At 50.8% G+C, this 12,762-nt stretch overlaps 2 protein-coding genes across 5 annotated transcripts; one reads left to right on the top strand and one right to left on the bottom strand.

Annotated features, from left to right (window-relative positions):
- Position 1: 1 nt before the first annotated feature.
- On the bottom strand, positions 2-9,543 carry LOC105497584 (1-acylglycerol-3-phosphate O-acyltransferase 1). Of its 4 annotated transcripts, none has more exons than XM_011768783.3 (7): positions 9,328-9,543; positions 3,084-3,292; positions 2,723-2,856; positions 2,214-2,389; positions 1,954-2,049; positions 1,755-1,827; positions 2-1,243 (listed from the first exon to the last, which is right to left on the bottom strand). In XM_011768783.3, the coding sequence occupies exons 2-7, from the start codon at positions 3,281-3,283 to the stop codon at positions 1,071-1,073; spliced, it is 852 nt and encodes a 283-aa protein (XP_011767085.1). In that variant the 5' UTR covers positions 3,284-3,292; positions 9,328-9,543; the 3' UTR covers positions 2-1,070. The 4 variants fall into 4 exon arrangements, with proteins under 4 accessions (XP_011767085.1, XP_011767083.1, XP_011767084.1 ...); XM_011768781.3 differs by lacking the exon at positions 9,328-9,543 and adding an exon at positions 8,304-8,898; XM_011768782.3 differs by lacking the exon at positions 9,328-9,543 and adding an exon at positions 7,590-7,865.
- Positions 9,544-10,186: 643 nt separating this feature from the next.
- On the top strand, positions 10,187-12,582 carry LOC105497585 (ring finger protein 5). Its single transcript, XM_011768787.3, has 6 exons — positions 10,187-10,431; positions 11,333-11,351; positions 11,443-11,555; positions 11,669-11,723; positions 11,801-11,918; positions 12,021-12,582. The coding sequence occupies exons 1-6, from the start codon at positions 10,292-10,294 to the stop codon at positions 12,116-12,118; spliced, it is 543 nt and encodes a 180-aa protein (XP_011767089.1). The 5' UTR covers positions 10,187-10,291; the 3' UTR covers positions 12,119-12,582.
- Positions 12,583-12,762: the final 180 nt, after the last annotated feature.

Raw genomic sequence — 12,762 nt, 5'->3', positions numbered from 1 at the left:
ATCTTTCTCTCTCTCTCTTTATTTTCAGTTTTTTGCTGTTATCCAGATAATTAATAAAAACCAACCACGCAAAACTGGGTCCCACCCTCTCCTTTTGCTCCCAGCCTACCTCCCCAGTTGTGGGAACAGGTCTGGAGCGAGAGGCAGGGAATGGCTAATGCCACCGGAAGAAATGAAAACTGGCTCAGAGAGGGGGAAGCCTCAACAGAAAAAGAAATAAATTAAAAGCCCTCCTATCCCCTCCAGCCAGGGTTTGTTCCTTTCCCCAACTCCCCAGGGGGCAGAAGTGAGCGCAGCACCCGATGTCTGCTTCTTCCCCTTGTGTCTGGTGAAATGGTGCAGCAGGGCTGCAGGGGGCTGAGTGGGGTCAGGTCCACTGAAGAACTGTACCATGGGGACAAAGAAAACCAGAAATGTGGAGACTGAACTGGTATCCCAGAGAGTACACAACCCTGGGCATCTGGGCAAGGGCAGGCATGAGACCTCTGAATTAGAAGGGTCCAGCCCCCACTGACGGGAGGCTACACTGGGAGGGAAGGTGAAGGTGCTGAGGAAAGCTCCCAGGATGAGCCTGGGAGGACTGCTCCAGGTATCAGCTTCCAGCCACAGGGCGAGAAGTCCTCCTCACATGGATGAGTCCATTGAATCCATGGACTTTGGGGTGGGGGAGAATTGTTCCACAGAATGGATGAGTCCACTGGCCAATGTGGAGTAGAGGGGGAGAGAAGACCACACAGGAAGAGACTCCACTGGGGATGGAATGTTCCCCACCCTTGTGTAGGCTGAGTCACTGGAGATGAGGGGGAGGCAACTGTCCCACAGACAAAACAGTAGGAGGTGGGAGTCAAGAGTGGAGACTGCACAGAGGCAGGAGTCCATGGATGGGGCCAAGAGGGGGCAGGAGTGGCGCTGTATCCACATTCACTTCAGAAGTTGAAGATTCCAAAGAGGAGAATAAGTGGGGAGAGGGGAGACAAGGAAGAAGGTTTGGCCCTGCTTCAGGGCCCACTGGGTGGGTAGGTGTGGGGAAGAAGATGGGGACAGATGGGAGGAGAGCTCAGAGCCAGGGTTCACCCACCCCCGCCAGGCTTCTTCAGATAGTCACCACCACCCCGGCCATCGGTGGAGATTTCCCGGAAAACAGTGAGCATGGAGTGCCGGACTCTGTCAGCCAGAGCTGGGACGTCATCTGGTGTCAGCCCTTCTGTGGGCACTGGGGGCAGCACCCGCACCTGACATTGTCCTGGGGCAAGGGGAGCACCATCATGGCCTGTCCACCCAGGTCTTTGCCCACAGGTGGGGCCCAGCTTCTGAGGGATACTCTTCCTCAACCTTTCAGTTCTCTTCCCCCAACCCTGGACAACCATCCCTGGGCTTGCCAGCTGCCACTTCTGAGGCCCTTCTATACAAAGCCTTCTCCAATTCCCAGTCCAGACATCTTCTCAGCACTCCTCCAGCCCCCCTCCTCTGGGTTTGGCATTTACTGCTGAATGAGTGTTATTCATTACAGCTTTGTGCACACAGGCCTTATCTTTCCTGCTAGATTAGTAACAGCCTCTCTTGGTGGGACCAAGTGCTACCCACCTGGCAGGGTATGGTGGTGCTTGGTAAAGACTTATTGGCTGCTGTGGGTTAAACTAGATGACCGTGTGGACATCTCATGGCTCTGACACTGAATGATCCCCCTGCCTCACAGGGATGTCCTCCCAGCCTCTCTGGACACACCCGACCCCAGAACTGCTCAAAGCCCTCACCCGAGGTGAAGCGGCGCTCCTTCTTGCAGTAGAAGTCTTGGTAGGAGGACATGACTATGGGGACAATGGGAACCTGGGGAAGGGGTAAAGCAGGTCAGTCCACAGCTCTCTTCTGAGACTCCTACAATAAGCCCCTGCCCAGAGATGAGGGAATGGTGGGGGTGGGCAGCTGAGTAGCAGAACAGGGAGCAGTAGTCACCTGGGCCTGCACTGCAAGATGGAAGGCGCCACGTTTGAAGGGCAGCATGGAGCCGTTGTGGTTTCTCGTTCCCTCAGGAAACACCCAGACCCTCACCTGGGGGAGAAAGAAGGTCAAGGAAGACACACACATATGGAGGAGTCAGAGTAGGTGTGATGTTATAATGGGACCTCTGAGGCCCATTGGCCCTGCATATCAGTTTATTTACAACTATTCTACTTTCTATCCCTCCAATCCCCCATTTCCCCAGGATGACTCACGTCCTGGGTGAGCAGGGTCTGGGCGACCTCAGACATGACACTGATGGCATCCCCCGTGCGCTTCCGGTCGATGAAGATGACTCCTGCCAGCCAGCAGGCCAGCCCGGCAGAGCCAGCCCACAGTAGCTCACGCTTGGCAATGGGCACACAGCGGCCTGGCAGCACTTCCATCATCCCTTGGGCAGGGTGGGGGTGGGTGAGGATTGGGGTGGAGGCAGTGTCACAGAAAGCAACCCACCTCACCCAGATCATCACCCACTCTGGTAGGGACTGGAGGTGAAGGAGGAGACTAGGCAGGGGGAGCCCCAAGTGAAGGAAAGGGTGACCAAAGGTGTATGTACCCTGCTTATGAGGGCAGTTCTACCCAGGGAATGAAGGCCTGAGCGGGAGACAAGGGGGCAATGTCCCAGAGGAAGGAGAATTAAGGATCTCAAGGAGAAGATATTCTAGGGAAGGTTCCAGGAGGGGAGGCATGACTGGGGGAGGTGTGCCCTGTGGTGGGGTCTCACCAAGCAGATCGAGGGAGCTCTGGTGGTTGGAGACAACAACATAGGGCTGTGAGGGAGGGAAGTGGTGAGCCCCTCGCACCTCCACTCGGATCCCGTACAGGTATTTGATGTGGAGCAGCATTAGACGCAAGATCCTGTGGGGTCACGGCAAGGGGTCCCAGTGGGATCCATTGATGTCCATCTGCATGCCTCAGCTCCCCCCAACCCTATTGTCTTTCTGACCACCTTTGCAGTCCTCTCCCCATTCCCTGTCTCTGGTCTCTCTCAGTCTTTTCTACACACACCATGCCCCCTTCCCCCAATCCACTACTCGCTTTGTACCCTTAGGTTCCCTCATTGCCCAAGACCCCTTGCCCCTCACTTCATGTTCTCAACGTTGCGTCCTCGCACGGCACACACAGGGATGGCGAGCACAGCCAGGAAGAGGATCCAGCCATTGTAGAAGGCCATCTTGAAGAAGTACTTGGCACTGGGGCTGCAGAACCACAGGGTGGGCAGCAGGAAGAGCAGCAGCAGGAAGAGCAGCAGCAGCAGCATCCATGCCCCTGGCCACAACTCCATTCTGGCCACCTGCAGGGGATGGGGCAAGGGACAATCAGCCTGGTTTCTGGAGGCCAGTGGGGTAGGCAAGGCACAGAAGGCAGGGTTGGGGACTGGTGCTATGAGGACAAGGGCCAGAGAAACAAGCTGGGGCAGGGTTCCCATTGAAACCTTCCCAGGAAGCCTCTCTAGGATGAGGGTGGTGGAGATAGAGCTCAAGACTGCTCTCCCATTCCTCTTCCCGAAGGCTCCAGATATATTCAGACAAGAGACACAAGACATGGACATCTACACCTCACAGATACCTGACAATAAATGACAATAAGAATGATAGTAACACTTGTAGCTGGTAAGGGTCTTATAATGGTCTATACTTGTGCCGTCCAAGAAAGTAGCCACCACCTACATGTGGCTACTGAGCACTTGAAATGCAGCTAGTCTGAACTGAGGTGTGCTGGAAATGTAAAATACACATCATATTTCAAAGACTGAATAAAAAATAAAATGTAACAATCCCATTATTAATCTTTTATACTGACTACATTTTGAAATTATAATCTTGGGCCAGGCGCGGTGGCTCACGCCTGTAATCCCAGCACTTTGGGAGGCCGAGGCGGGTGGATCACAAGGTCAGGAGTTCAGGACCAGCCTGAACAACATGGCGAAACCCCGTCTCTACTAAAAATACAAAAATTAGCCGGGCCTGTTGGCACATGCCTGTAATCCCAGCTACTTGGGAGGCTGAGGCAGGAGAATTGCTTGAACCCAGGAGGTGGAGGTTGCAGTGAGCCCAGATCACACCACTGCACTCCAGCCTGGGCAACAGAGTAAGACTCTGTCTTAAAAAAAAAAAAAAAAAAGAGAGAGAAAAGAAATTATAATCTTTTAGATGTATCAGATTCAAGAAAATATATTACTAAAATTAATTTGACTTTTTGCCTTGTAAAAATGTGGCTACCATAAAAAAATTACGTATATGGCTTGCATTATATTTCTGTAGAACAGCACTGGTCTATATATTAAGTTAAACTCTTAAAATGACCCATACAATAGTCTAGAAAGTACTATTATTATTTACATTTTATAGGAAATAGGCCCAGAAAGGCTAAATAACTTACCTGAGATCATACAGCTCCTGAGTTAAATCTAAGCCGCCTGTGTTCCTAACCACTCGGTTATGCTGACACTGGTATGTACTGCATATACATATACGAACACAGCACACAGCATATATGGTGACTGTGACAGAACACCCACAGCCATATACCCAGGGGCCAAATGGCAAGATTAAAAGTTCATGTCACTAATGCCAACACACAGTCATACAAAGACTAACATGTTCACACACAGACACAAATTTATAATTACACCCAGTGACAGATAAAATAATGTGAATGCGTAACTAGTAACTAGAAAAATCCCTCTCCACCCAGGCAGCTCCCCTATTCCTAGGTAGACTTATGGACATACCTGGAATAGTTACAAAGACCAATCCTACCTCCACACAGGCAAATGAATCCAACCACCCTTTCCCTTCCTTCTAGTGACACTGCGTGGGCAGGTACAGTGTGTAAGGCCTCACCAAGTGAAAAATGGAGGGCAGGGAGTAAAGAGGACATAACAGCACTTGCCCTGGGAGAGGAAAGGGCTCAAGAGGAAGAGGGGCAGGACACAGAACCTGTGTTCTAGGTTCTTCCTCCTTCCTCCACTCTGCCCCACTGTTGGGGGCAGGGTAACAATTCACAAAAAGGGTGTACAGGCAAATACCTGTCATTCCTACTGAGGCCACAGGCACTGTCTTCCCATGACGGGAAGGGCTATGCTCAAAGGTAAGCCTATTGCCAAGCAAGAAGGTAACAGGCAATAGAGGAAACAGGAGACCCTGTCAGTTGGAATACTGTAGGCTTTCTGAGCTGCTCCATCCCACTGCCCCTACAAGTTCAGAACAGCATCATTTCTCCCCTGAACTATGTGGAGTAGGCTCCTAACCCCCTCCAATCCATCTTCCACGTAGCAACCACAGATTTTTCTGTTAATACAAATTTTTCTGAAACGCAGAGCATTTCCCTGTCTTGCCTAAAGGTTCTTCTTGACAAGTTGACTTCTGCTTACATCTTCGACCACATCCTCACAAAACTCTTTTTGTTCCAGTCAAACTGATTCACTTCAGTTCCTCAGACACCATGATCTTTCACGCTTCTGCACCTTGAACATGCTGTTCCCTTTGACTGGAATGCCCGGATCTTTTCCTGCCTCACACAGCTCAGTGTCACCTTTCGGAGGGCTGCCTGAACCCCTCCAGGCCTGTGCTTTCATTACACTTTTATCTTGACCAGTGGGTCTTGAAGTGTAGAAATGCAAATTATTAGACTTCACCCCAGATCTACTGAATCAGAAATTCTGGGCATTAGGTCCAGCAATCTATTTTTCTTTTTCTCACTCAGACTGGTTTTGAACTTCTGGGCTCAGGTGATCCTCCTGCCTCAGCCTTCCAAACTGTTGGGATTACAGGTGTGAGCCATCGTGGCTGGTTAGCAATCTGTATTTTAACAAGCCCTCTGGTGAGTCTGATGTGCGCTTGAATTTAAGAACCACTGATCTTGACAACACACTATGTGTTGACTGGCATTTTTGTTTCCCTCCTTAGGCTGTAAGCAGCTTAAGGACAGGGACTCTGTCTTATCTCCAATACCAGGACAATAGGAGATGGAGTAGGTGCTCAACAAACACTTGCTGAACAGATTCTAAGGCTATATACACACCCACAGAGCCACAACTAATGACAGAGATGGCAGTTCTGATCACAAATTAGATAGTTACCCTCTTGAGTAGTACTGACTACTAAAAGAAAAGTCACTGAGAAAGTAACGAACACATGAAGCCTAATGGTAACCGACTCTGAATAGATACATGCAATACATGGCCATAATGAAGGCAGAGTAACAATAATCAAGAAGAGGTCATGTCACAAGAGAAATGCACAGAATGGGATTAACATGCCACAGGGAAAGATGCTGCTCTCATCAAATGTGTGCCAACAGTGAAAAGAATGGAAGATAATGTCCATAAATACCAACGATGGGGTTCACAGCAGGATTGACCCTGTGACATGCATTGATCTCATGGACACAGACTGTACACAGTCACTGGAAAGATAATGTTTGTGTAGAGAGGTATGGGCCAGGGAGGTCACCAAGGTAAGGCATGCAGGGATGGTTCTTTGCAGACCTGGAGACCCAGTTACCTTCTTCTCTAACACTTGATATTAAGTGACCCTCTTCAGAGAACAAAAGTCCAAGGATTTAGAAATGCAATGGAGGGCCAAATTTAATGAGCGTACGGTTCATAAAATACACTGATGATAAATTTATAACACACATTCTATGGTCCTGTTACATCAGTGTATTGTGCAAAGGGGCATACACATGTGTTCTGTGAACTGTGACTGGGAAAACACAGCAAACGGGCCAACTGAGTCAGACATGAGTGTGTAGGCTATTCAGCCAAGCCATGGGATCCCACACATGAAGACTACTGCAAATGGTAGGACCACAGACATGTCAGCCAAAGTAAAATAAGGTATATAACCTTCACATGCTGAAATAAACATGCCAAAACATAAAACGTGCGAGTAACAGGAAACTATAAAACAGGTGCAATATAAGAAAACACACACATGCGGTACTTGAACATGTCAAAACTGGATGTGAGACGTGGACACAAGAACGGAGAATGGGCAATTCTGATGGAAAATAACACACCATTTCTACACAGCCTATGGAGAGCATTGGGACAACCTAGTTGCACACATGCCATTAAACATGTCAAAGGCACACAGACTCAATGTAGAAAACATGGCTCCCATAAGGCATTTGTGTGTAAGGGTCCAGCAGTGTGGAAGGCCACTGAGAAACAAGAGGTCCTGTGCCTAGATGGAAACAGAGGGGCCTAAGGGTATATTCCTAAGAGGCAAATTCTGCTGGCCTTCTCCCCTCATGACCCCCGCAAGAGTCATGTGGGGTCAAAGGGCAAGAAAAGGAATTGGGGAAGGTGTAGGGAATTCCCTCTCCAGGATTCCCTGTGCACACTCCCAGTCCCAAATTCACAAGGGTTTCCATTTCTCCCCCTCCCGTGTCTCTTCCATCCTTCCTCCCTCTCAGGTCCCCTCTCCTATCCCCAGCAACCCTCTTCCCAGTCAGCCCCTCTCCTTTCCCCAGCAACCATCTCCCCCAGTCGGCCCTCCCAGACCCAATCTCTCCCCTTCCCCTCATCCTAGTCGCTTTCAGCACCCTCTTCCCTCCTCCTCCCATCCCTTTCCCGCCCACACCTCAGTGGGGTGGGGGGCCTGGGGGGCTGGCCCCCTCCCCAGCCAGGCTGCGGCAGCGGTGGTGGCGGATGGCTGTGTCTCTGCCTCTGTCGGGGTGTCGGTGCCAAGGGGGCGACGGGATTTGGGGGTGTCCTAGCCCCGGCCGATGGAGGGGAGGTGGGAGTGGGAGGTTGGGCCCATAGCGGTAGGAATGGTGGGGGGTTGTCCCCCCAGCACCCTCCCTCCCTCCCTCCCTTTCTGCTGTCTTTCTGAGGGCTGGGGCTTCTGCTGCCGCTATTCCCCCCCCACCCCTCCCCAACGCCTGCTGGTTTCCGGGGCCGGCCAGGAAGTGGAGGGCGGTGATGGGCAGCCTGTTTTGCCAATCGTCTCCCAGAAACTCAGGCATCTCCTCCCCACGTCTACCAGTGTACTCTTGGGAGCCCCGCCCCAGGAGGGCTCAGGCGGGCCCTCCCTCTGCCTTTGCTCCCATCTCTGGCTCCAGCTGCATCTTTTTATTTTCTAACTCCCTTTGAGTTCTGGATCCCCTGGTGCTGTATTTCTCCTTCGGCACATTCCTTCCTTTATTCTCCATCAGCTCTCTTTTAACTGCCACTTTTACTTGGTCTCTTTTTTTCTCAACTCCGGTTATCTGCTGCTTATTCCCCGCAACTATTCTTAAGGACCCCTCTTCCCGTTCCCCTTTCAATTCTAAGCATTTATCAAACACCTACCTACCATATGACAAGCATTAAGTTCACCTCTCTTATTTTTCTCTCCAGGACTCCATCTCACCCCATCTCACTCTCCAGTCCTCTGGTCTGGTTTCCTTTGCCCTTTGTCCCTCACTATCTCCCAGCTGTCCAGCTCCCCCCTCCACCTGCCTTCTCTGACCTTTAAAGAGATCTCTTTGGCCTCATCCCTGACCCTTTCCTTTTCCATGCTCTTTTCCTTCTGTACTTTTTCTTTCCTACTTCCTTCCTATCAGTCTCCTTCCCCAAGCTGAGACAACCCCTTCTCACAACATACAATATGGGTACATCTTTTCTTCCAATGGAAATTGGGCGTCAGGAGTGCTTTCTAGAAAAAGACAAAGTGAGGAAGAATGCCGATTCCTCTGGATGAGGATGCCTCCTTAATTTGGTAGCCATGTATCTAGTTTTCCACCCCCTCTTCTCTTCCTCCACTCCCATTATCACTTTACTAGGATCATTCCATCACTTCACTCTCCTTCATTTCCACCTTTCCCTCTCAATATCTTAAACCTCCAGTTTCCTGAATCCTCATCTGCCCCAGTCCTTCTTTACGCAACTGCTAACTTCTCATCTTTCCTTACTTTTGAGTCACATGGGATCTTTTATCAAGGTCCCGCCTCTAGCCACACCTTTACCCTGCATGAGTTTACATGCCCTCGGGAAGAGGATTGGTAGTGGGAAGGCTGTTACCTAGTTCTGCTCCTTTGGGCACAGTGAGGGTCAATGATTGTAGGAAAGGCCCAAACTCTCCGGGGTCCAACCCTGGAAGAAGACCCTATTTCTGATGGGCAAATTATAAGGAGGAAAGGGCGGGTCTTAAGGAGACCCCCCGTGGGTCTCCTTAAAAGGGGCGGGCCATGCCCCTTCCGCACCAGTCACAAAGAGGGTGAGCCCAGAGCTTTTCTGCTCTGAAGGTTTAAAACGGAGTTTAAGTCAATCCTGTTCTACTCTGTGTACAACATTAAGAAAGGAGTGGGCCTTTAGTTCAGTTTTGCTCTGTAAATCACCTAAAGTGGGGAGGGCTGAGTCGTCCAGCCGAATGAGTTAACACCAGCTCCGCAGATCGATGTTCGTACTATCCAAACGTCGGGCTAATCCCAGTTCTGCTCCCTTAACTAAAAGCGAGGGGCAGACCCAAGTTCTGCTCTCTACGTCACCAAAAGAGGTTGGAGCCATTTTGAACCCTGCGACCCTAGTGTTTTCCCTCTTTCCCTAGCTCTTCGCCGTCTTTCCCGATGTCGGCCAATCAGGGGAAAAGGAAAAGGCCCAATCAGCAGAAAGTCCACAGCTGAAGGACCCGGATGAAAGTGAGCCGAGGACTTTGAAGTGCAAGCCTCGCCAATTGTAGAGCAGTCACCATAGCGACAAGATAGGGGTGAAGAGGTGGAACAAGATAAGGTTCAACCCTCACGCGATTGGCCCATCCCCGTCCCGCCGCGTGCTGCGCAGGCGCGTTTCACCTAACCACCATTTTCCGTCAAGTTCTAGCCAATGAGTTGCTTTGGAGCCATACGCTCCAAAGTCCAATAGCAATCCGGACATTCTCAGAAAGAGGAAGCGAAGGAAAGAAAGGGGCTTATAGTGGGCGAGGTCTATAGGTAGTCCCGAGCAAATTGCTTCTGGCTTTGGTTATGACTGACAACTACTCAGACGAATAAAGCCCTCCGCGGCCAGGCGACAGGGTGTAGCGAGTTATTACCAATCCCTTGGCATTGCACATTGACTTAGGCCGTATCAGCCAATAGCCATTGTGCGAAGGCAGGACCACACGAACCTTTTCCCGCCCCTACTCTTTGGGCCAATCCTTTCTTTTGAATTCTTTGTGATTGGCAGGCATTCAGACCAATAGTGATTAGGAAACCTTCACGCCTGCCCAACGATCCTGGGCAGGAGGTGGTTTCTGGTTTGTTGGGGCGTGTGTATGTATATTTGGGGGGACTGAAGGGTACGTGGGGCGAAACAAAACCGGCCATGGCAGCAGCGGAGGAGGAGGACGGGGGCCCCGAAGGGCCAAATCGCGAGCGGGGCGGGGCGGGCGCGACCTTCGAATGTAATATATGTTTGGAGACTGCTCGGGAAGCTGTGGTCAGTGTGTGTGGCCACCTGTACTGGTGAGAATCGAGGAGAGGGGCGGAAGGCGGTGGGTCTCGCTTATATACTGGGGAGGCTAGGAGCGAATAATCATACAGTCATACAGATAATCGGAGGGCACGTTCCCATAGGTGAGGCCCGACAGGAGACATACGACTTTGCTGGTATGTGTGGGTGGGAGTATAATGTCTCTACGGTCGAGATCTGTGGAAAGAAAGGTCTTAGGAACCAGGAGCGGGGGCATGTGATGTGCTGAGAAGAGGAGGTGGGGCGGGGAGTGGCGGGACAATGTGAGACCCGAGCCACCTTACCCCAGAGAAGCGACGGGTCTTAGCTGTGCAGGTGGAAACAGATGAGACACAAAGGTTAAGGGGAGGCACGCATCAGTTGAGTCGGGGAGAACCAGGAAATATGGATCACATTCAGATGAGATCTGGGAGGGGGCTGGTACGAAGGCACTGTGGAGAGGCAGACTTGAAAGGTTAAAGGGTCGTAAAGACAGGGACATTATTGAGCTTGAAAGTGAGGAAAAGGAGTAATGGGAGAATGTGCTAGTAAAGGGGTTTGGTTTGGAGTGATGGGGTTGGGGTTGAAAAGCGGAAACCCGGAAAGAGGTGGCTAAAGGGAATTAGAAATTAACTTGAAAGGCAGAAAAGAGAGGGCACGAAAATTTGTACGTGTTTGTTGGGGAGAGGAGAAAGGAGAGGGTTGAGTGTGTTGAGGATGGACAGAGCTTTAGATGTTGGAAGATCAGACAAGCAGGAAGGCCAAGTTGGCTGGCATGGTAGAGGTTGCAGAAAATCTGAAAAGCAACAGCAGGTTGCCTGGAAAGAGGAGTGAGATGGGATTCTGTGAAGTCTGGGGATCTGTGTCTCTCTTTTCTGTAGCTAGTTTGACTTTTTTTTTTCCTCCCCCATCCAGTTGGCCATGTCTTCATCAGGTGCGTACTCGGGAGATGAAGAGGGAAATGGGGAGGTCTGAGGAGCTGGAAGACCCTCTTGTATACTGGAAACCACTTTTTTTCTCCCCAGTGGCTGGAGACAAGGCCAGAGCGGCAAGAGTGTCCAGTATGTAAAGCTGGGATCAGCAGAGAGAAGGTTGTCCCGCTTTATGGGCGAGGGAGCCAAAAGCCCCAGGATCCCAGGTGAGAGACTGGAGGTGTTGCTCAGGGAAGATTGAAGGCTTCTGCCCTTGGAAAACGGTGTGGAAGATGACAGGAGAAAATTCTCTGTTAACTTTCTCTCTCCTCTTCCTCAGATTAAAAACTCCACCCCGCCCCCAGGGCCAGAGACCAGCTCCAGAGAGCAGAGGGGTGAGTCTTCCTGTCCAGTTGTGTCCCTTCCTTGACAGGTTTTCCGGCTTCCCATCTGACTTTTTCTACCTCCCTAGGCATTCCAGCCATTTGGTGATACTGGGGGCTTCCACTTCTCATTTGGTGTTGGTGCTTTTCCCTTTGGCTTTTTCACTACCGTCTTCAATGCCCATGAGCCTTTCCGCCGGGGTACAGGTAAGAGTCACATTCAGCTCCCATCAGGGAGCCCTGTGAATCCCCTCAGGCCCCCTCCCAGCCTAGAAGCATATGCTTCCACAGCTTTCCTCTCTCCTACAGGTGTGGATCTGGGACAGGGTCACCCGGCCTCCAGCTGGCAGGATTCCCTCTTCCTGTTTCTCGCCATCTTCTTCTTTTTTTGGCTGCTCAGTATTTGAGCTATGTCTCCTTCCTGCCCACCTCCAGCCAGAGGAGAATCAGTATTGGGGGTCCCTGCTGACCCGTCCTTACTCATGGATCCCCTTGACCTCTCTATTTCTGTTGGCTAAGGCCAGCCCTGGACATTCTCCAGGAAAGCTTGGGGAGGAGGAGTGAAGTCTGTGCATAGATGGGAGGGCCTTCTGCTCAGAAGCTCACTCAGTAACATTATAATTCTCTGCCCTGGGGAAGGAGGATGGATTGAGAGAATGTCTTTCTTCTCTTCTAAGTCTTTGCTTTCCCTGATTTCTTGATTTGATCTTGAAAGGGGGGCAAAGCTCCCTCTGACTCTTCCCCCACTCCCATCTTATTGATTTAATTTAATTTTTCACTCCCCAGAGTCTAATATGGGTTCTGACTCTTAAGTGCTTCCTCCCCCTTACTACCTCCTTTAATACAAATTCAATAAAAAAGGTGAAATGTGTTGATGGGATCTCTTCCCAAGTTTGCCCCCCACCTTCCTCCCTCCCTCTCTTGACAGAAGCATCTTCTCCCCAACTTGAGTAGATGTTTGGTGCAGTGTGGGGGAAGTGTGGGGGTGAGTCCCTTTCCTTCAGGGCCCTCAAGGGTGTAGGGGTGAGGTTGTGTCTCACACACATATACA

This window comes from Macaca nemestrina, chromosome 5, assembly GCF_043159975.1.
Source record: "Macaca nemestrina isolate mMacNem1 chromosome 5, mMacNem.hap1, whole genome shotgun sequence".
In the NCBI taxonomy this organism is placed as follows: domain Eukaryota; kingdom Metazoa; phylum Chordata; class Mammalia; order Primates; family Cercopithecidae; genus Macaca; species Macaca nemestrina.
This window is presented reverse-complemented; position numbering and strand designations above follow the sequence as displayed.